Below are 23,711 nucleotides of genomic sequence, written 5' to 3' on the forward strand. Positions count from 1 at the left end.
AATAAAAACCAAATGTAATTTTTTTCTACTATCTAATGTTGGCGGTCTTATTTAAAAAATATCTGATAGCGATATAATAATTTACTATTCACGATCTAATGAGCCATCTTCAGCTTCTTAAGCGACCGCAATTTTTAGGCGAGACAGTGAAAGTGAGTGACTAAGTGGACTATTTCACGTGCGTTAGATCTTACACAAAGCCAAAATACCAGCTATCGATAAAAAGACAAAGTCTTCTTGTTAAGAAAACATCATAACTAGATATAATTTTGGTAGAGAATACTTAAAGCTGAACCGAAGATAAAGTGAAGGTTATTTAGTCTCACGACACTAAAATTAATAGATACCACTTTCCTTAGCTCAACTTTTTGTCGACAATTTTAAAAACCTGTCTCATTATTTGCCGATATTAATTTATATATTTAGAAAATTTAAACAGTAGAAATTTTGATATTCTTATAGAGCAGAGGCTTAGCAGTTTTTCATTATTTGTCTCATATGATATTTCCAAACAGAAACAATTGATAAAAGGGAAGTAAAACAAAATTGTGTTAATAAATATGATATGATTTATTATTTCTTTTTTTTTAATATATACAACTTATCACTTTGATGAGCACGTTCGGTTTTATTACAAACTGCCAGTGTTAAACGAGTTAAGGCCAATATAGAATGTGCTTGTTACACTATACACAATATCACTTAATACTTTAATAGTGCAATTAATAACCGGAACTGATTATGTGGAGTCAAAATAGTAATATATACTTATTCAGACGATATAAGTCACTTTGATATTGCGTGAGAATTTTACGCACTAACATTTAAATAATAAAAAAATATGTAACAAATGTACAAAATTATATAAAATAAAACCGATTGTAAATATATACACGACTAAAATAAATATGAGAATGTTTTTTTATAATTTACATATTAAAATAATGTTCGGTGAAATAAAAAAAAAATATATAACTTTATGGTTAATGTCCCAAACCGAAGCAGGAGTTAATGGATATTAGTCACTGTGACGTATTGATTATTTGTATGGTCAATGTATTTTATAAACTATGAATTTGTACTACACGCAAACTAACATTATACTGATGGCGTCAGATACAATTATCCTTAACATAATCCAACAGTTAACTATTATCAGTGCATTTGTATTGTATTGTTATAGCACCAGGGCATGTCTTCGCCGAATTTACATCTGTGGGCGTTGTTTTTGGCGTCGTAGAGGAGATGGTTGTCGACGTAGGCGTCGCACACACTGCACCACACCGAGAGGTCGGAGAGAGACAGCGATAAGGGATGCTGCGCTGCCTTGAAGTGGTCCTGCATATGACCGTTCACATGTCTGCCGCAGGCGGTCTGGAAGTATATATTGATATATAATTAATTTAATCTTCAATGACAGTTTAAGTCTCCTGACTTTTACTGGATAACTGTAGATTTTCGTAAACATTCAACCGTCACCTCATCTGAATGTCAATATACTCACAATGTAACAGTGCAGACAGACCCAATTCTCTTCTACGTGATCACAGCTGACACATTGGACTCCTTGTTGGAAGTGCACGCCCTCGGGGACGGCGTGCAGCATGTCGAGATGAGGGCACCAGGTTAAAGGTATCACAGCGAACATCTCCTCGTTGACTATGGCCTGCATGTTCTCCGAGAGATAGTCCACTAGGGTCGTGGGTTCGCTTCCCGTGCGGTTCTGTTTATTCCCGCTGGGCCCCGCACTCCCAGTCCCGTGGCTGGCGCCGGCGCCGTCGTTGGTTTTAGTTTTATGAACGCCGTCATCGTTTTCGTCGTCAGTGCCGCAGTGGATGCCGTCGGTGCAGTCGTTCCTTATGCTCAAGTTTGATATTTCTTTCGCTAGATTAATATCGTGTGCATATTTTTTCAGTTTGTCGCTAACGACCTTAGCGTGGTCCGGCGCCGGCTCGGAGTCAGGTAAGCCTCTGGATTTGGGGAGCGGGCCAATGACGTCCTCCATGGGCAGGGCTAGTTGAAACTTTAGAGATTTCCAATACTTCTGGTGTGTTCTGATCACGTTATTGATGCTCTCCACGGCGGACGGGTTGACCGTTTGTTTGGGGTCGTACTGATGTTGCAGCGGGTCTCCGAGGAGGGCCTTAGTGCACATGGTCATGGCGTACGATATGCTGGTGACGTTGTAGCCGCCCTCTAGACACACGATGACCCGCCCCCCGGCCAGACCCCGCAGCATGTGCGTCATCCGCCCGTAGCACTCCGGCGTTACTTTGCAACCTGAAACGTTAAAGCCAACTATAAGTTCACCTTCTATATTTAAATCCACTGACACTCATAGACGGTACGGTGCTGAGAGGGCTTTCTTACTGTTTCTGAGTGATTACGTAACATGAAAAGGGATCTCTACCTCCGAGGGGATCTCCGACGGCCGCGTCGAAGCCGGCCGACACCAGCACGAGCTGCGGCCCGTACTCGTAGGCGACCGGCAACACCACGGAACACATCGCTGACAGATACTCCGCGTCTCCCATACCTCGCTGCAACAACATAATGCAAGTTACATACGGACAGATATCAATTCAACACTTCATACAATAGACGGACACTTTTGTATGAAAAAAGAATTGGAACTGGGTCTGAGGAGAAATCTATAGTTTACACTTACACCAACAGATATGACAGATAAATATAGTGTGACACCAGGTCGCCGTAATGTATTGAATGTACGTACTTTATTCCACGGTATGTTAATGTTGTACCCCTCCCCCCGACCCTGGCCCACGGCGGTGTGGTCGGCCGCGGGGGAGTTGGGGAAAAACGAGCCGTTGTCATAGCGGTGGATCGATATGTACAGTATCTGGAACAATCAATATTGATCAAATATCTCCTCGTATTAGTAGATAATAATTCCCTGGCACTATATTTATATACAACGATAAGTGATTCCCTCCATCTAATAATATCTTTGTTTAGTTACAACATGTCTTCATAAAGGGGAAAGTACATTTTATGTTCTACAAACCTTATATAACCCTATTAATATATCCATAGACAAACTAAGTACAACCAGGTCAAGTCTCCGGTCACTAATTATTTTTTACTGGCAACCTTAGTTCCAGTTATCCCCACCTCTTTATCTTCATATGTGATCCTCTGCGTGCCGTTCCCGTGATGAACGTCCCAGTCCAGTATCATGATCCTGGTCAGTCCGTGGGCGGCGCGAGCGTGCCTGGCGCCCACCGCCACGTTGTTGAGGAGACAGAACCCGCTCGGCACGTCCTCGTCCGCGTGATGTCCCGGCGGCCGGACCACGCACACTCCGCCACTGCCGTGTCTTAGAACGGCGTCTACCATCTACAGATAATATATTAATTAGCCTTGTATAGATAATTATTAATTTTCTTTATTTCTAATTAAAGATTTCCATGATTGAATATGGAAATTTATTTCTAGAAATCATAATCTGTTGGGACATTTGCTCTAAACTTAAAAAAAACTTAAAGGTACAATACTGGCAACACTCGACGTAATTTAAATGAGTCTATAACTTTTAGCTGTTTTTATTTTATTTTATTGAACAGTATGTTTAAGGCTACATCTATCACTCCACCTGTATGACGGCGCCGGCAGCGGCCGCGGCGCTTTGTAAGGAGTCAGGGTGGAAATATACAGAGTCGAAGGACTTCCTCTGTGCGTTCAGATCTCGAAGCTTCGTGCTCGACAACTCCTTCAGGCTGCAACATGCGACATGGTAACATACATCATCTACACGACTGGTACTCAGTGCACCAACCAGGGAAACAAACTGTTCCGGTGCCAATGTTGGTGTTGCTTTTTCGAAATTGAAGACATAGATGAAAAGTAAAAGGAGGATTTATTCCGGTAAAAAATACTCGTTATAGGTCGCTTGTATCAGACAGAAGTTTATCACCCACAGATATACATATATTTTTTTACTCTATATTTGAAGGCTGCTTACCTATCTAGATACTTCTCAGTATGCACAGCGAGTATCTCGTCGTCGGCGGCGCTCCTGGGCGGCAGGCGGTGGACTCGTTCCAACAGACCGAAATCCCTGTGCCGTTCATGTATACGCATTATACGTTCTGGACACTCCACGTGGCCACTGAAACGTTAATTAATTCAGTTAATTAATTAATTAATTAATTCAGTTACTCCTCCATAATATCCACGACTTTGGACTAAATCATAGTTCATGTGGTATTTCACTAAATAGTGGTGGCTCGCAAAGTGATATTTTGTAAAGATGGTAATAATAGCAGCGGACTTACGGTTCACAAACATTATGATGCTTCAACATGACCGGGTCGTAGATGTAACACACGGGGTGCTCGGAGCAGCTGACGTCCGTGGCTGGGAATAATGGTTTTATATGATATTACCTGGTCTGGAGGAATCACTAATAACTATGGTGTAATGTTTAACCATTTCCGGCCTTAATGCACTGCATATAAGGTTTATATTTAATTGTATTAAAATTGTTATATTTGTACCCAATTGTAAATGGTTCAGTCTGTCCTGGATCTTCTTCCTGGTGTCGTCGGTCTGTAATGGATAGCAGTTCCTGGTGGCGAACCTGTCGGCTCTGGTCTCATCCCCTTCCCACTTCATGACCACTGTATGCTGACCTGCCCCTCGCTCGCCCGTGTTCAACACGGAGGGGTCAGTGCTGTAGCTCGGCTGGTTGTTGAAGCACCTCCAGTGTTTCTTGTGTGAGTATATACAGTTCAGGATCGAATCCCTTATCCTAGAACGATACACATTTCGTCAGAGAGCTGGTGCGGTATGTATCAGACAATTTTGTTGGAAGTTTACGAGTCTGCAATACACGGATAGTATTGTTGGTATCACAGTATATCTACAGCTAAGGGTTTAGGATCTAACAAATATCTTAAAATATATGTATAGAAAAAGTTTATATATTTTTAAGTAGGTAGAATGTATTCTGAAAATTTCTCTTTGTATATCTCGTGTTTATTTGCCACGTGACATACACACATATACGTATGTACTCACGATTCGCACGGTTCTTGCAACGGCGGCAGGGCGGGCGGCGCGTGTCCCAGTAGCGTCCGCAGCGTCAGGGCCGCGCCCTCGGCCAGCGAGCGCAGACAGTACCCGCCCTCTAGCAGCACCAACACGCGGGAGCACACTCCCTGCAGCATGTGCAGCAGAGAGGCATAGCACGCGGGGGTCACTTCCATCTCACCCTGGATAGAAAAGGTTTATCACGGACATTAGGTTCAAAGCGAATAAATGTGGAATCAACTTTGGGCGCGGGATGGTTTACATTCATATTGAGTTAAAAATTATCATGCTCTTTTTTCTTATATCAATTCCTTATAAAGTTATAGGATATACGGAACGTTTGTTTTGATGAATATCACATAATAATAATAATAATCAAAGCAAGAATTTACACAATTATCATATTTAATTAAAAAGCAAACATTGCTATAACTGTACCTTCGCTGGTAAGCAAACGATGTTCTTCCGTCGACTTCCTGAAATCTAAATGTATAAAAAAAACAAGGAGGACTTACCTTCTCATCACCGAGTGCGGCATCATAACCAGCTGACACTATGATCAGTTCTGGGGAGAACTGTAAGAGACGGAAAGAGATAGAAAGAGAACAGATAGAAAAGCATCGTGCAAGGAGAACCTGCTGAGAGAAAGAGAGAGAGAGAGAAAGAAAGAAAGAGAGAGACAGAGTTCATGCAGTGTGTGACGTAACATGCTATGATACCTCAGGACAGCCGACTGCGGCGTCGTATCCCGCAGACACCAGCACCAGCTGCGGCTGGTACTAACGGACAATAGGGAATTATTGTAAATAGAGTTCAGGTAGACTGGTTCTGCTCCACACACAGATAACATACACATGTGATTGTCTAACATATTATGGCAATAAAGTTTGTATGTTGAATTGAAAAGCTGGTATCATGTAGGTTGTAACACAGAAAATATTATGCAAATATTAGTACATCACAAAATTAGTGGCGAGTGAGATCTGACTTCAGGCTTGTGTACCGCGCCGGGTGCGAGCAATGTTTATGGAACAGGTGATGGGAATATATGGGAATGTTTGTAACACACTTATTGACAGTCAGTTTATTTATATATTGAAAAACATATTTTATTCATTTTATTGATAATTTTAACAGAAAAGGAGCCTACATATAAATGAAATTAATATTTTTCTGATTACTACGTGAGATCACGTCTCGCCTGCCCGTGAAGCCACCGAAACGTCGGGAGTATGTAGTTTTTACAATAATAAAACACGCGAAGTGATCAGAAAAATATTACTTTCATTTAAACGAATACTCGCAAAAGTCTTAGATCTCAATGTGAGAAACATCATATATTTGATGGAATTTTATGCAACCAATTTGGTCCTAAGATTTTTTTGCACGGAGGTCAACAACTTCTATGATATCTCGAGAAAAATTCTATAGTTTTATAGTTTTAATGTATCATGTATAGTCCTCACTCCTCAACCGCTCCTACCTCAAAAGCCATGGGCAGTAACAACTGATGCCATATAGCGATATAGTCCGCGTCCGTCATGCCGGTGTTGTTGAGGGGCACGTTGAAGTTGTGGCCCTCGCCCTGCCCGCTCCCTGTATAAGGGAAGTCTGACTGCCGCAGGTTGGGCCAGAACGCCCCGTGCTCGTAACGATGGATGGAGAAGTACACCACTCTGAAGGGTTAAAATACTGTTAAGAATCACCTACAACCAAAAACAGATAGGTCTGTAACGGTTAAGGTTATTCAACTTAGAAGACATGCAGTATGGTGAGTAGTGGTTAACAAACTTACTGGACATTTAAATTAATATGATTCTAGTAATTAAAAGATTTTTAATATTTTGTAAGTAAATAAATATTTTATAATATACAAAGTCAAAGTATTATCTTTGTGTACGTGTTGAGTCGCTCACCTCGGATCGTCGTAGAACATCTGTTGTGTGGCTTGTCCGTGATGCACGTCCCAGTCCACTATTAATATTCTGTGGAACAAAATAACCTTTTAAATAATCCTCAGATGCCATGATGATATCAAAGTCTTACACCATCAGTAAGACATTTCAATTTACCAAGTTGGTGAAAAAATGTGGTTCAGGTCCAAGTCAAAGGAACACATTGGTATCCATATAATGCACTATATAGATCTCTCCACAGATTGACATTCTTTTTTCTTCATAACGACATATTCTTGTCGTACCAAAGAAAATTACCTCTGTAGCCCAAGTTTGAGAGCCCTATTCGCCGCGAGGGCTGCGTTGTTGTAGATACAGTATCCACAGGGCTCCGCCCTCATGGCGTGGTGTCCGGGCGGCCTCACCATACACGCTGCGTTCTGCAGCTCGTCGGAGACCAGGCGTTCCACCATATCCAGGGTACAACCAGCAGACGATAAAGCCAGCTCGTGAGTAGTCTGAGAAAATATGACCCCTATTTAGAGCTAAGTGTGCAGAGAACAAGGGTAATTCTTAAAAATTTTACCGACGTGCAACAATGTTGTGAAATAAATTAATATCCAGTTGTCGAATAAAAATTTTCAAGCAGGAAAATGATAACAGAAAATACAAAGATCTATCTTTATATGTTAAATGTTGTTAGAACATGAAAAAAATAGTTAAAAGACTGTGACAAAGAACCCATAGCTTTTATAAAATGAGCTCTCTCAAATAGGCTGCAAGAACATGATGGATAGCATTAAATCCTATATTTATTATTATTAGTTGGGCAATAAAATTTAGCTCAATAAACATACAGGGTGTATATAAACCGCATCGAAGCCAGCAGACAGTTCCTCCAAATACTCCAGGTCCTGGTTCTGATGGGTTCCCTCCATCATACTGTAGACGGATGGCGCGTGCAGTTCCAACACCTCCTCGCGGGTGGCGCTCCGGGGAGGATATACTTTACACTGCTCTATTAGATTCAGCTCCTGACATCTGCAACATCAGAGAGAAATCCTCATATTAAACAGTATGTACCAAATAAAGCATCGACAGTTTTATTAATGAAATATTAGGTGCCAACATAAACTGATCACTCAAAAACTAGTATAGTAGTACACAACACTTGTTAATAAGTTATGTATCAACATATATTGGTTATTCAAACTCAAGGAACCATCAAGCAAAGATGGTATACCTGTTAATGACACTTATCAGTCTTTCGGGACACTCCGGATAGTTATCATCCCATAGGCAACGGTGTTCAGACATCCGAGGGTCAGTCACAAAGCCTGTAGCACCCTTCACTTTGAATTTAGACTCCATGGCCTAGGATAATACATTTATATCATTATTAAACTGTTAACAGCATATAACGTACATTACTAAATAATTTTGTATTATCTATAGATATTAATAAAAAAAAAAACACAAACAGTTATAATTTTATAAATAAATTATTGAATAATTTTTGGCTTAACACAATATCAATGCTTTATAGTCTGTACTATTAAATTACCACGTATTATAAAAAAAAAAGTTAGTTACTTGTAAAATTGTCTCAAACATTAAAGCAATATTTATCCAATACTTAAATAAAAAAAAAAATAGTTAGTATAAAATGATAATTAAATATTCATAAAAATAAAATGACTAACGGTATACATTCTTACCGTTTGATAAGGATCTCTAAGCACTGTGTCCATTGTAAATTTTTTCTTCTGCTGAGCCTTCCGTTTGGCTGCCACCACAGACGCTGATGGCTATTGTATAATGAAAAATATTAAGTAATCTCTACACTCTTATCACATTTATCACATATTTGTATTTACATTAACAAGCAAACACTCCAACCTGTACCTGTCATTAAACTGTTGCAAATGAAAGTTATCTTTAACTTTTATTTATAAATATAGTTAAATCTCACATAAAATATGTCATTTAATAAAAGTTTAAAGCAACCAAAAACTTATAGAGAAACTTAATAAAAGAATAAATTTTTACTATATTTATTTAAATACACACATTATCCTGCTTTGGGATCACAGTATGCAATCAATAGATGCCTCCTTATCGATACTTTTATATACATATATGATATATATATATATATATATAATGTAAACACTATCTTAGTTATCAGACCTTATTTATATAAGACTATGTTCATTATTTACAATATAACTTATGTACAATAACTAATAAACAGATTTCTATATGATTCATTTTTGTCAATCCAAGGTGACAAAACAGTAACAGCGAGGCTTAAACGAGTTTCGAGTTCCAGTAGTAAATGTCCGATGAAAGGCACATGAAAATTCATATTTAAATTAATTTCACACATCGTTATTAACTTTTCTTTATTAGGTTGATAATGCACAAAGAAACAAATTCACTCAAAGCACTCTCTATCAATGAGTGGTAAAATATATATAAATAAAATAAGTAATGCTATGCTGGTAATAAAAAAATTATATAATAATATATTTGTTTATTTAATTTATCCTTTTCCATGTTACACTAAATGTTGTCGGCCACGCTAGGCTGAGCCTGTATCGGGAACATAATGTCTATACAACACACAAACTAAACATATAACATAGAAGTTTGTTTATTATATCTTTCTAGGCCTCCATTTTGTATCTATCTATATATGTATGTGTTATCTCAACATTTACTTTGATACAATTTCCTGATGATTTAATTTTTTTATCTGATATATATATTTTTTTATTTGCATCGACTTCCTGGATTTATGTTTCCTCATGGTTTTAGAATTAAAGAATTGTCATTGATGTGAACTTTTCTTAGTTTACGGATGGCTGCTGGATTTGCCTCTCTCCTGGTGTTATTTGATACACATGTCTTTTATTCTTCCGTTGACATTTTACAAAATAAAAGGACAACAATATAAGCTGAATCTTAAAATATGAATGATCCAAAGAAGCGTTCTAGAAGTTAATTGGGTTTAAGATGAAATCCAAAAGTGACTTAATTATAAAATATAGGTGGATACGAGGTGAAGGGTAAGGATTGAGGAATTCTTAAGAAAATATGTGAAGAGGCAGCTCTCTCTGGTTCTTGCATATCAGAATTTTTTCAGTCATGTTAATCAAACTAAGAAGCGTCTTGTGTATACAAACATATATTCATATTTTTTAAATTTATTAGACCTTGATGGTGTATAATTGATTCAAATTACATTTTAAAAATAAAAAATAATAATTTAATAACTTAATTTCTAAACTGAAAAACTATGGTCTGTTTTCAAGAGCAAAAAAATACAATAATCTTCTGAAAACAAAGGTTGTTAAAAAAGTAATTAAAAGATATGATGATACCTGTGAATTAAAAAATGTAAAAAATTTCAATTGATGGAATTATTAGTGAACTTTTAACCTTAGAATTGGTACTTAGATTCAAAGTATGTGTACAACTTATCATAACAAATATAACAAAAATAAATATTTAGAAAAAAAATATTAATAACGCCTACCTTTGCTGCTGCCATAGCACGTGTCTGTATTTTGGCTTTTCTAGCACCATTTCTTGTAACAATAGATGAAGGAGATGTCTTTTTAACCTCACTAGCGGTACGACGAGCCGCAGTCGGCGAACTCGAGGTCGACTAAAACACATCACACTTTATAAACAAACCAACCAACTGTTTCAATTAAAGGAGATTTACAATAAACTGTTTACCATTGCTATAAATTAAATCTTAATTATTATTTCAGGTACAAAAAATATATTGTTTACTATGTTTTATTTATAGAACATACATTATTTAATAAAAGAAGTAGAACAGGCGAAAACAATAATTTTGCAGTATTTTGACGTTTAGCAAAACTTGATGTGACCTTTTGACATAGTAATTTTTTAAGTATAGCATTTGTCTTGAAATTTGAAACTTTATGACAAACAAACAATTAAGCGAAATTGCTAAGTTATGAAAATTATAGTTAAATAGTATTTAATAAATATCTGAAAGTTTTTAATATTAAAGGAGATATTTTCAGTTTTAGATTTTTTTCAATTTTTTTTCATATCTTCTCTTTATTATGAACTTATGCATATAAATCAAATATTTAATTTTTATTTCATTTAAAGATCAGTTAAGTTTTTCATGAGAAACAAACATTTACATTGTGCATTAGTCAAAAGTTAATGGTTTTGTCAAATGTCACTAAACCTATAGTAGTTCGCTGCACGAGCTTCGTCGGTTCGTCGCAAAATGATTTTATACCAATCGTTATCTTTTCCCAAGACTACCTACGTAGATTTATGATAACAAGTCACTCTTATCACTATAAAAAGGCGCGTAGAGATAATGTATTTAAATACCAAAATTTTTAAAGCAATTGCTTTTAAACCACCTACACCCTTGCCTTTGTCCTACTGGCTTCTAATTTTAGTAAGATTTCTATTAACATTGTTGCCACAGACAGGGTACATCCATCCAGATGAATATTTTCAAAATGTAGAAGTTTTAGCAGGTATATATCCATCCAAATTCCTTTTATATTAATATTTTTTTTATGTACTAATTTGATTATATTTTTTAGGAGATATTTTAGCAATAGATGTGGCCAGAACATGGGAATTCAACCCAAAATTTCCAATAAGGAATATATTTGTACCAAAGCTTATGTTAGCTCCACCATTACATTTTATCAGAATAGTAAATCCCTACACAAAACACTTTTTGAATATTGATTTAAGAACACCATACTACTTGCTTGTTATACCTCGTCTGTTTATTTGCTTCTTGTCACTTATTAATGATTTTTGTCTATACAAGATATGTGTTAATTATGGACAAAATTTTAGAAATAGACTTACAATTTTTGCGAGTTCGTATGTGATATTGGTATACTGCTGCAGAAGCTTCTCAAATGCATTTGAAACAATATTTTTCTCTGTCCTCCTATGGTTGGTGTCTGAATGTATGTTGAAATCAGACAAGGTGATTTACCATGATGAATTCTTAAATAAAAAATATAAGGAGGCCAGTACACCCGTAGAGAAAGTGAAAATATTTAAACTCAAAACCCATTTACCAGGGCACTCTTTGAATTGGGTGGCTGTGTTAGCAACTGTAGTAGTGATTGGTATATTCAATAGACCAACGTTTGTTGGCTTTGCTTTCCCTCCCATATTCTTTTGGTTACATAGAGGGCTGGGGTCAACTGTGGTTGGTTTTAAAGACTTCCACTATAGAATGATAACATTTATTTTATGTGGAATACCCATTACCCTGCTACTGATATTAGTAGATTCATATTACTATGGATATTTAACGATGGCTGATATTGAATCTTTGAAATTATCATGGGATAATTGGGTTGTTACGCCTCTAAACTTCTTAAGATATAATACAAACATGGGAAATCTGAGTCATCATGGCCTTCACCCTCGCTGGCTGCACATCATTGTCAATGTACCACTTCTGTTCAATGTTCTTGGCATCATAGCTATTATTGTTTTAACAGTTCACATTTACAGGTAATATATTTTAATAACGTTTATTTAAAATTCGATTTAATATTTGTCTAAAAAAATATTGCCTTCCTTTCAGATTCCTTAGGGGACAGTACAAAAAACTTCCAAGAATCCAGAGCATTATGGGTCTCATGATGTTCTCTGTGGTAGTCCCAGTCGCCGCTCTGTCTCTCTTCCCCCATCAAGAAGCGCGCTTCATTATACCGATTTTACTACCTCTTGTCTACTTGTATGGAAATTATTTGTACCCAAACGAAAGCGATGGTCCAAAGACAGTAAAACTGAAAACATCATTAAGATATATATGGTATACCACAAACATTGTATTAACGATTTTCTTTGGGTTCATTCACCAGGCTGGTATATACCCATTAACAAACAGTCTTCATCAAGAAATAAAAAGTACGTATGGGCATCACATGCACGTCATCACCACACACAGTTACAGCATACCGACGTTTCTGTTGCAATTAGAGAGTACAACACGTGTTTATAAGGACCGGAGCACTGGGCGGCGATACCGTTTGGCACCCACCACGTTCTTACACAAATATGGATCTATGCCCATGAACGAGCTCTTCACAAAGATAGACGACACCCTGACGAACGCAGAAGAGTTACTGCATAAACAAAAAAGACCATACAGGTTTTACTTCGCCTCGCCCTGTTCTTTGGAGGAGAAAATACGCGAAGAGAATTCTAGATACCCTTACATTGATATAGAAGAGGACTTTTCTATCTACCCGCATTTTTGTTCGGAAGCTCTACCGGAGTTCCCAAGTAGACGCGACCAATACTGTTCAGGACAGAATCTCATGAAGTTAAAGGAATCTCAATCGATTGATTTGACGTTATATCAAAGAATCTCTTGTTACTTGAAAAGGTTCTGCCTTAGGGTCTACAGAGTCAGACCAGTTGAAAAGACACATTTTTAAAACTTAGAAAAGACACAACTAAAAAAAAAACAGAAATGGAGCTTCTAATAAGGCGTTTTTTTTTGTTATTTGTCGTGTTTTATAGACAATGTAGAAATATGATATATATATATATACATACACATATACGTGATTTATTAGAAAAGCTTTACGTGAATAGAAAGACATCATTGTTACTATTGGAGAATGTATGAAGAATGTCTGTTTTATTGTTCAATTTTATTTATGAAGTTTGTATGTAAATTATGAATGTGTGTTTACTGTTTTATTGACATTTTTTTCTTGTTAGTGCTATCGTGTATATTATTTACATTATTTTTTCATTCCAATTTTTCGACAATATTATAGCTCATTTACGGCTTTAAATATTTTGTTTTAATAAAGCTTATAATGGAAAACTGCTTTTTAATTAATAGCTTAAAATCGTCTTTTTAAGTCAGTAATCAATATGCTTACAATAAAAGGTTTAATATTTATAATTTTAGTTTTGTGGGCCTAACTCATTCTCCAAACACATTGATCGTTAAATTCAATTTAAAATATAAAACTTAAAATTATTCCACCATTATGATTCGCTCAGTAAACATTGCTGAAACCTTTAAGCTCCGGCCTTTCTGCCTAATTTTAATTCCATTCAGTTCTTCTGCTTCCTAAAACACTAACTTACTTGAAGCTAGCTTCATTTCTAATGGCAATCAATTATTACGCAAAATATTACGAAGACTCCAATTTTTTACTTTTATTACTTTGTCATAGTGCATGTTACCTGATTTTCTTATCCCTAAGAATTGTTGAAAAAAATTTCCACCTATATAAAACCATAATGGACAAGGATGTCGTATTCAATTCTTATTAGCCACTTACGATTTTATTCTGTTTGTCTGTACAATACTTTTTTGAATTAAATATATTGTTTAAATTTGTTGATGTTTATTCATACTCATATATAAAATCAAAATAATTTATCTCAAAAAAACTATCTGTTCATGTTTGATAGCGTTATAAAGACTTTAGGTTTAAATGTCAAATAACAAATGTCAGTATAGGCTAAGTAGCTTACTGAAAATCAGCTGTTTACACTATTTTAATTCACGTTGACTCTTCCCATTAAAAAACCTTTCATTAAAGTTTTTCTTATATACAATCGTTGCTTCTTTGCAAACATGAATAAGCACGAAGAAACCGTGAGATGTGCTATACAGATGTGTTTGAAAGTAATAAAAAGCTATGAATGGTTGTCGGATCTATACGTTCTAGTAAGTTCATATTGATTTTATTCACTGAAATAACATTATAAGTACTAATTGAATAATTTTATGTCAGGATTTCTTCGTAGATAACCATTGGAGTAAGCTACCGCAATGTTGGCAAAATTGTTTCAATGATATGGATCCAAAAGACTTAGGAAACATTCTAACAGGACAGCAAAGTAAACATATGTTGCCTCTATCTTTTTTGGCACTTAAGAAATCAATTGATGTTTTAAGTATTCCTCGTTTAAGTTCATATAAAAGCAGCACAAATAAGTCAGATAGTGTAAATCATGAGTGGACTGATAATCCAAAATTTAAAAATCTATTCCTGAAGCATGTGAAGTTAAAAAAGAGACATGAAATTAGTGTAATGTCAGATTTTGTTAACAACACAGTGAAAAAGGCAGGTTGTAATGCTGTTTTGGATTTTGGATCAGGCTTGGGACATTTAATAAGAATCTTGAGCTACAAAAATAACATCCAAACTATTGGAATTGAAATGCAAGCCAAATTAACGGCAGAGGCTAGGTCTGTATTCTTGGTATGTATTATTTAATTATTGTTAAATATACAAGAGAATTGTTTTATATAAAATTATTATAAAGATGAATTACTGATGATAATTTAATTTTTCAGAAAACTTGATTTAGAATTGGAGTATACAGTTAAAAAATATCTTACAGAAGAAACGATGTCTAAACTCATTAGGCCGAATCACATCAACCTAATATTGTCCTCATTACAACAACTGGAAGAAATACCTTTGGATACTGAAAAGTATGGCTTGATTGGTTTACATCCTTGTGGAGATTTAGGTCCACTGTTGATTAAACATTTTGTAAATTCTGAAGATGTAAAATTCATTTGTATTGTTGGTTGTTGTTTCATGAAGTTGTCATGCAATAAAGAACCTTGTGGTTATCCAATGAGTCAATATCTTAAAGGCCTGAATAATGATCTGTCCTACTTCAGTAGAGAAATAGCTTGTCATGCTATCGAGACCTACTGCAAACGACTATGTAATGGCGACTATAATGATTTAAAGGTAGGTCGGTATAGAAAATTTATTTAGTTCATTTATAAACATATAAAAATTATTATATGTATATTGCAGGTGCATGCATATAGAGCTGCATTAGAGAAAATTTTGCGACAATTGGATCCAAAATTGATGCACATGCCGGTTAGAAATGTCAAGCACACAAACAATATGACATTTGAGGAGTAAGTAATAGGAGTACATAATATTATAAATTCTAATAATTACCAACGTAGAGGCAAATCCGTGGAAGGGTATTATAGATTTATTGATTTTTTAGCACTATGCATGTTCAATACGATTGATCTTGATCTGTTGCTATCAAAATTTTAATTATAAATGTTCGGAATATAGACTCCAGATAAAAATGGCCATATGTTCGAACACATAGTAGCGAGTACAGTTCTTAATGCTTCTTATTGTCTTAGCAAAAGTATCAATAAAATAAATTCTCGATAATGCACATTGAAATTCAATTTTATTTTCAGATATTGCACTGCAGCATTACATAAGCTTTCAATTGACCCATTGAACAGTTCAGGCGTCGAGACGGATTTACTGCAATGGAAGAAAGTTGTAGTGCTCTACACTCTCAGACTCGCTATAGCACCTCTAGTGGAGACTCTTATACTACTCGACAGAGTTCTTTTCATACTAGAACATGGTATGAAAAAGTTATAGAATGTTTAATATAAAATATATCACAATCTCATCATAGACATTTATTAGAAGAAAATACATCAACTTACATTAACACACGACTTATGTACAATAACAATTCACTTGATAACAACGAAAGCTGGTTATAACTTGGCACATTAAATATTTTAGAAACAAACTTAAAGCTAAAGTGACAATGATTGGTCCATTGGGAAGGTATTGGATTAGCTTCGGTTATGCTGTTTTGGTATTAATTACTAAGAAAAAATATAGTATTTTTATAACAACATACATATTAATAATTAACAATATATTTGGTAAAGGACTAAAATTACTTTCCCTACTATTGCGAGGCCACACTCTTTATTTGTTTGTATGGTTTAATTACTTATACTCAGTCTAATTCATAATTGGAATGTACATAAGTTTAAATTATTTATGTACGGACTGCCGCCATCTTAACCAGGTGTTTCCAATCTTTTTTATACTAAGACTCTGTCATAATATGTCATATTGTACCCCAGTAAAGCACTTGAGATGGCAAAAGGTTGGAAACTCCTGATCTGGACATAATAACTAAAGACTGATCCAAATGTTTACAAATTACAGGTATATCGTGCACAATACATCCTGTTTTCGATCCGGAAATATCGCCACGAAATCATATAATTGTGGGAATAAAATGACTACGTAAAACATTTATAATATATTAATAATAAAAAGATAATTAAAAATGTCAAATTATTACTTTTATTTATATATTTAGTTTTATATAATTCTCTTTAAAACAAATGAATCATAACTTTTTCAAGATTTATTTTTGATAATTCGATGGGATCAAGCGTCTCGCTCATTATCAAGGTGTTTTTACTAATTCGAAAGTGGTTTTTTTTTATCTATAAATATAAAAAAAATTCAGAAGCTGTGATTACATAATAATTATATGATTCAAATTTAGGCACTATTTACAACGCTTAGAAGGGCGTGTTTTACCTAATGTATCTTAAATTCCAATGTATATATAGAAATCGTATTTCGTAAAGTTGACATTATTTTTTCTAATTACTACTCTGTGAACTGAATGATATGCCTTGCGTTCAATGTGTCCTATGTTAGGCATACGTTAATGTGACATTTAGATTTTAGTTACAGTTGTTTTTATCGCAAGCTTGGGAGACGGATTTGATTCTACCTCAATAAGTCTTTTATAATATAAACATTTTGGTGCATTATCTTCTTAATTCAACTTAGATTTAGTACATTACATTCTCAGATATGCTGTGTGTAGGCCGTTTCATGTTAGTCGCGATCTTATTGAGCTGTGAGATGTTTTCACAATAGTTATACTGTTGGTGGCAACATTGGTGCGGGCTCGTCTTCTGAATCATCTGAGTGCACTCGTGTAAAGCGCCGCCTTTCCAGCAACCGGCGTAACTTGAACTGACTGTGATCGTATTCCCAACGACGTCGGCCGACCGATTTGCGACCTGGGGTTCATTTTTCGTTGGTTAAGATGGATATGGAGGGTTAGAATAGTTCCCTAGGCACGTGTAGATAACCCTTAACCACAAAAAATATAGTCTAGGCACCTCCAACAATAATTAGTAAATTCTTTTGTAGAAACACTATACCATAGTTTATTACATGGAAATTTATCGAATTGTAGAGTTACTAAAACAAATTTATTATTAGTGGCCAATGAGGATCAGTGTCACAAGAAAAAATATATATTGACAGAATAAACTTTTTAAATAAAAATTCTAAATGTCCAAAAATATGAAAATCATTTTGTTGGTCCTAGAGACCTAGATATTTGCGTGTTTTGTATTGATGATTAGAATATTTTTTCTGAAAATAATATATTTGCCTTATTCTTTTCTTCTCACTGTGTTCAATCTTACCTTGTACATTACATAAATAAAAACAACACATTGGTGCAAAAATAAAAAATAATGCAAAAAAAAGGTGCAGGAAAAAAAAACACATAAAGCTATTCAATATATTTTAATAAATATTTCTTACATTTCATGTTAAACTTCATAGCAACTAATAATAAAAATAATCCACAAATAAAATAAATACTTAAACTAGGCAAAACAAAAATCAGATCATAGACGTTATACAAAGAAAAAAAAAATGTCATTGCGACAATAAAATAATTGTGAGAATGGTCCCTTTAAGTATTGTTGTTTTAAAAATTATTTATTTATGTAAAAAACAAATCTAACAAAAGGTTAGATAAGGAGATGAATCAATAACTTAAAATTGTCAAACACAAGTCAGTAGAATGACGTCCGACGAGTGCCTACTGTTATTTCCAGGCCTTTTTAACTTACAAATATAACCTTTAAGCGTTAACCTTTTTATCTAATTTTAGGCGCAAATTTAAAAATTATTACATACATCTATTATTAATATTTTAACTTGAATGTGATTCTATCGACAGTCTTAATAATCTTCAAAAGACATCGTTTCTTTAATGTTTAGGTCGTATAGATGACAGCTTAGCTACTGCCTATTGTGTGTTACGAGAGCAGTTTATGCGTGGTATCCTCTGTGTGTGTGTGTTTGTCCTTACCGTCGCGGGCGCGGCACAGCGCTAAGAGCAGGGCTCCGCACGCGGCCCCTAGCGCGCTGCCAGCGGCGCCGGCCCACGAGCCCCAACGCTCCCATTCCCACCCTCCCGCTACACCGACCTCTGATACATACAGGGTGTTGGAGATATGACAACTGATAGTTTGGTTACGTTCAAGGATTTTTAATTATTTGTAGCTAAATACGACCTGATATAAACTTTACTCTAGGTCTGTAGGTTGACGAAGAAGACTAAGGCTGAGACGACTCATCTGTTCGAAACATATATTATCTATATATATATCGGTAATGTTGCGACGCTGTGAAAAGTTAAAATTAGCGAGACAGTCTATTCGTTCGAGTTCTGTCGTCGAGTTGTTGGGAGGGACGTGTCCACAACACGACAAAAAAATAATAGCAGCCATATGGAGTTTTTTCTTATTCTGATCCATTCTTGACCGGATTGTTTTGAGATTGAAATGGGAATTTATTTACTTATTCAATGTGTGAAGTTAATTCTAACTTAAATATCGAGCAGTTAGAAGACTTACCGACGGTAGTTGGTTTCGTCCTAGTGACGTTAACTTTGGTCTCGTTTCTTAGAGTGTCGTCGACGAATTTGTGGACCCTATGGGGATCCAGTTCCGCGACGTAGACCGTCCCATCAGGAGACACCACCAGATCGTGAGGATTACTGAAGCTGTCGCCTGGAGCGAAGGTCTGGATCAACCTCCCTGACGAGAAGTCTATGACGTAACCCCTAACAGGTGGAGGGCCGATTGTTGGTCCGTTTACTATATATAGACGACCTCCTGAAAACAAGAAAATTAATATTTTATTCGTCAGAGTTAAGCTTTGTTTGGATTTCTATTGATTCTATCAAAAATAAATTGTAATATCTGGATAACTTTTACTTTGGAGGTCTTCGAGAAAGAGCGAATAGATTTTTGCTGTGATAGTGCGCTTGCCCAGGGCTACATCTCTACCAACCATCAGGCGGGTATATAGCCAAGATACATACAATCGTAATAAAATATAATTGTAACAGACCGGCTTGCAGAAACTACCAATACAATAAGCATGATGTGTGTATGGTTTTCAGCGGAATAGTTTGAAGAGTTTTCATATAAAGCGTTATCAACTGGGTGAAGTCTGTCACCTCATCAGACACTTTAGGAAACACATCTCGCGTCCCCACCGAGACGCTAACGGCTCACCTTGACGTAATTAATTATATTAAATATTCTTATTAGATACTGGCATTAAGTTAACGAAATGTTTATATGATATAGTTAAAAACCTATCAATAACAGCGCCTAACTGTAAATATTTTTTATCAATATTAACGTTCTATGCCCATGATGCAAGATGGAGGTCGAACCAATATGCCTTCCAATCCCCGGACGCACCGTGTATCGGCGAGTACGCTACACTGAACAGTCTCGGTCCTATGAGCCAGTGTCTGAAGGCTGTGACGAAGGCGCCCGAGTCCGTCCTGAAGCAGGCGACGCGGCCTCGCTCGCGGTCCGCCACCACCAGCAGCGAGCGGTCCTCCGACACGGACAGCGCGTGCGGGACTGACAACACGAACGGAGACTCGCCCAGACCTGATAGGACCAAGCAGCGGGGGGGGGGGGGGTGAATTCGTTTTATAATTCCAATTTTAAAATTGTATGTTTTTAATATTTTCGTCACTATATTCGTTCCATGTCGTTACTGGTGTAATGTGGAACTCACGTTTCCCCCACTGCAGTATCTTGGTGCCGTCTGCGGCGTACTTGACGATGCGAGTGTTACAGTAGCCGTCGGCCACAAAGAAGTCTCCGGAGCCGAGCACGGCCACCGCGCTCGGCTTGCAGAAATGTTTGTCGTCATCGCCGGGGACGAATCTGGTAGGGGTTTGAGTGTGACATTTTTCTTATTGGTTAAAAGGGAAATTTAATCGATTGCTTATAGCCTTCACCAACTATGTACTCATTACAAGCCTGTTTAGATCAGTTTCACTTGATTCAATTTAATACGTTAAATAGATCTTTGGACATTGAAAATTATTCCGACTTAAGGCTTTACATTCCTGGAATATGATGTCTCTCAGATGTCGCTCTGCAAACTCTACAATCATCAAGAATTCGATTGAAATCAGTTCAGCCGTTTCTTCGATAACTCTCGGCAAACATAAGGACCACAAGTGCAGTAATTGTTTAAAATTTCCTATGCCTTAGTTTCACGTATATAATTTGTCTTGTTATTAAAACATGAGATGGTCATAATAATGCCATTAACTAAGAACTTAATCGAATATAAGTAGAGAAGATTAAAAATTTGAAAAAAGAACAAAATTCCTAAAGTATTTTAAATAAAGAATACAAACTTCTCTCCGAGCACTAAAGCTGGCGCGGTTCTGTTGTCTGGTGTGAACTTGAACACCTGATGGAGAGCTACATCCGTCACCCAGACGTTGCTCTCGCTGTCGACTGTTATTCCATGTGGCATGTGGAAACTATAACATGCATTTTTTTTTGTGCAATGACTTTATATATTCAGCCAGAATTATTATTTTTTTTTTTTTGCGAAACACCGCGAAATATTATTTTGAATATTTTTTTTTGCTTATTGGAGAATAAGTTAGAAAATAAAACAGCCGTCGTACTATTACGACTATTGATCATCGGAATTTAATGTGTTTAATTGAAAAATATATTAATATTTGGAAACTAAGCAGATTCTGGATTTTTTTGTCATGTAAATAGAAGGAGTGGTTTTAATAAACTTTCTGTATCTAAATATAAGATATTTAATCAATTTAGAAACAAAAAATAATAAGGGTTTATTTCAAAAATGCCTGATCTAATATTTTGTTTGCTTTCATTAGATATAAATATTACTTACTATCTTTAGTGTCATCAAAATTATACTTATCCTTACAGAGCAAAATATTTGAATCTCATTATTTGCCAGAAAAAGGAGTTGTGATTATGATAAGTTTAGAAATTACGCACAGACAAAGAATTGGCAACACCTTGTAACTTTTATATATATATATATATATTTGATATTGCCATATAAATATGATTAAACATATTTTTCCCCTAACTTATTTACCCTCTGTGATGCCAATGGTTTATTTATTAATTACTTATAAATAAATATTTTATATAACTGAAAATAAATTTGAGACCGTCATAAAATTCTTAAAATATATTCATAGCATAACATTATCTAAAACTATTAATGCTTATGAATTCTTTCAAAAGGCTCTTGTGATTAAATGTTTAAGCAACTTACAGATTCTGTCCCCAAGAGTCGACCATAACTCCAGTTTCATTAAAAACTAGTATTGTAGGTTGTGAGATGGGTGGCTCTCCAATGGCTTGATATACATTCCTGATGGAAAATGTATTAGCATCCCAAGTATTATCGGCTCGGTGAAATACCAGCAATTGCCCTGAATTATCAAGTGCTACCCCTGATACTTGACCCATCTTGATTTTGGAGTCCGGCCAGTTGGGTATCCATTGTGGAGCTGAAATCATGGTGTTTTTAAGCACGAGAGAGAGAGTAAAGAATAATTTCGAAATATGCATCCCAATAAAATTACCGTGCTCTAGTTTTTGTAGTGCCGCATTTATTTTTAAAGACTGTTGGTTTGCGAAAAAATTATCCGGATAGTATTCTTCCGGCAACTGCAAAAAAAATTAATTGTTTACCATTTCGAAACAATTATTACGCTTACATTATTACAATGCTCACCCTTCTTGCTGCAATACACGACACAAATAGTAATAATAAGGCCTTAAGTGTACTTCTATAAAAATTTATCATTTTGAATATAAATACTATATACTATATTAGCAACATATGTGAGATCAGTCTTCCTGAGTTATGTTTATGTGACTTTAATCTCCGGGTAGCACTATTTGCTTTATATTTTATCATACGGACGTTTCAAGACTGCAAAACTAGAAATATATTTTATACTGTTAACTAGACGTCAAATATTTGTTAAAATCTTCCTTAGTAGAATTACGAAGTAGGTTTGTGATAATGAAACGCATGAATTTTACGATAAATACGGGATTGTCCAGTAGTTTACAGCGCAGCCGCGTAAACAGCTGACAACCATGATCAAATTGTCAATAGATCCGTGTCAACATGACACTAACAAAATATCCATTACTTTTGTTGGTAGACATCATAGCGAATTTAACAAAAAAAAATAATATATATCATAATAGTAAATTATTAGACGATTTTAATTACATAATAGATTATTATATATGTGTATTACATTAAATGAAAATTTAAATATTTATTTCAATTTAGACATTTAACTGGTAAACATTTTTAATATGACATTTATTTGGGCTCAAAAGGAGTCGTATCCAGAGTCGTAAAAACATTTACCAAAAAAAAAAATTACATTTATTTGTAAATCAATTTCGAAGTTATAATAGCAAAATGATAAAGAAATGAAAATTAGACATCATTTATTAACCATACAATTACTTCCTGTATATAGCATTTTGTTAATACTGCTTGCCAATTTTTAATATTAATCGTATAATTAAATGAATTTTATTGGAGTGTTGTTTTTAGCATGTACTATAAGTTAATAACAATAAACACAGAATAATGAAAATGTTTATAAAATATATTTTTAATAAAACTCGAAATATAAAGAGTTTGACTAAACAACATAAGACATTTATTACCCCTTCGGCGAATTGAACGCGTAATGAGACATTTCATACTTTTT

At 35.3% G+C, this 23,711-nt stretch overlaps 4 protein-coding genes across 10 annotated transcripts; 2 read left to right on the forward strand and 2 right to left on the reverse strand.

Moving 5' to 3' along the window:
- Nucleotides 1-546: 546 nt before the first annotated feature.
- On the reverse strand, nt 547-11,963 carry LOC116777943 (histone deacetylase 6). Of its 4 annotated transcripts, none has more exons than XM_032671779.2 (19): nt 11,835-11,963; nt 10,489-10,620; nt 8,666-8,755; nt 8,191-8,321; nt 7,805-7,988; nt 7,266-7,465; nt 6,969-7,037; nt 6,536-6,728; nt 5,772-5,831; nt 5,041-5,234; nt 4,518-4,771; nt 4,296-4,377; nt 3,983-4,129; nt 3,614-3,737; nt 3,133-3,357; nt 2,735-2,860; nt 2,411-2,540; nt 1,505-2,280; nt 547-1,374 (listed from the first exon to the last, which is right to left on the reverse strand). In XM_032671779.2, exons 2-19 carry the CDS (start codon nt 10,501-10,503, stop codon nt 1,156-1,158), a joined length of 3,219 nt encoding a protein of 1,072 aa, XP_032527670.2. In that variant the 5' UTR covers nt 10,504-10,620; nt 11,835-11,963; the 3' UTR covers nt 547-1,155. The 4 variants fall into 4 exon arrangements, with proteins under 4 accessions (XP_032527670.2, XP_032527662.2, XP_032527654.2 ...); XM_032671771.2 differs by lacking the exons at nt 5,772-5,831; nt 11,835-11,963 and adding exons at nt 5,568-5,627; nt 10,695-10,855; XM_032671763.2 differs by lacking the exon at nt 11,835-11,963 and adding an exon at nt 10,695-10,855.
- On the forward strand, nt 11,166-13,827 carry LOC116777965 (GPI mannosyltransferase 4). The gene is made up of 3 exons (XM_032671791.2): nt 11,166-11,488; nt 11,558-12,497; nt 12,571-13,827. Exons 1-3 carry the CDS (start codon nt 11,323-11,325, stop codon nt 13,427-13,429), a joined length of 1,965 nt encoding a protein of 654 aa, XP_032527682.2. The 5' UTR covers nt 11,166-11,322; the 3' UTR covers nt 13,430-13,827.
- Nucleotides 13,828-14,462: 635 nt separating this feature from the next.
- On the forward strand, nt 14,463-17,255 carry LOC116778782 (methyltransferase-like protein 25B). Of its 3 annotated transcripts, XM_061529689.1 has the most exons (7): nt 14,463-14,685; nt 14,753-14,858; nt 15,078-15,210; nt 15,319-15,727; nt 15,797-15,906; nt 16,210-16,385; nt 16,991-17,255. In XM_061529689.1, the coding sequence occupies exons 1-7, from the start codon at nt 14,593-14,595 to the stop codon at nt 17,065-17,067; spliced, it is 1,104 nt and encodes a 367-aa protein (XP_061385673.1). In that variant the 5' UTR covers nt 14,463-14,592; the 3' UTR covers nt 17,068-17,255. The 3 variants fall into 3 exon arrangements, with proteins under 3 accessions (XP_061385673.1, XP_032528697.2, XP_061385672.1); XM_032672806.2 differs by having other exon boundaries at nt 14,753-15,210; XM_061529688.1 differs by having other exon boundaries at nt 14,494-14,685; nt 14,766-15,210.
- A 1,115-nt stretch (nt 17,256-18,370) lies between these two features.
- On the reverse strand, nt 18,371-23,090 carry LOC116778783 (peptidyl-alpha-hydroxyglycine alpha-amidating lyase 1-like). 2 transcript variants are annotated; one of them, XM_061529691.1, is made up of 8 exons: nt 22,706-23,090; nt 22,554-22,638; nt 22,241-22,478; nt 21,327-21,455; nt 20,693-20,844; nt 20,365-20,562; nt 19,507-19,767; nt 18,371-19,079 (listed from the first exon to the last, which is right to left on the reverse strand). In XM_061529691.1, the coding sequence occupies exons 1-8, from the start codon at nt 22,775-22,777 to the stop codon at nt 18,907-18,909; spliced, it is 1,308 nt and encodes a 435-aa protein (XP_061385675.1). In that variant the 5' UTR covers nt 22,778-23,090; the 3' UTR covers nt 18,371-18,906. The 2 variants fall into 2 exon arrangements, with proteins under 2 accessions (XP_061385675.1, XP_061385676.1); XM_061529692.1 differs by lacking the exon at nt 18,371-19,079 and adding an exon at nt 19,086-19,227 and having other exon boundaries at nt 22,706-23,089.
- Between the last annotated feature and the right edge of the window lie 621 nt (nt 23,091-23,711).

This window comes from Danaus plexippus, chromosome 6, assembly GCF_018135715.1.
Source record: "Danaus plexippus chromosome 6, MEX_DaPlex, whole genome shotgun sequence".
Classification (NCBI taxonomy): Eukaryota; Metazoa; Arthropoda; class Insecta; order Lepidoptera; family Nymphalidae; genus Danaus; species Danaus plexippus.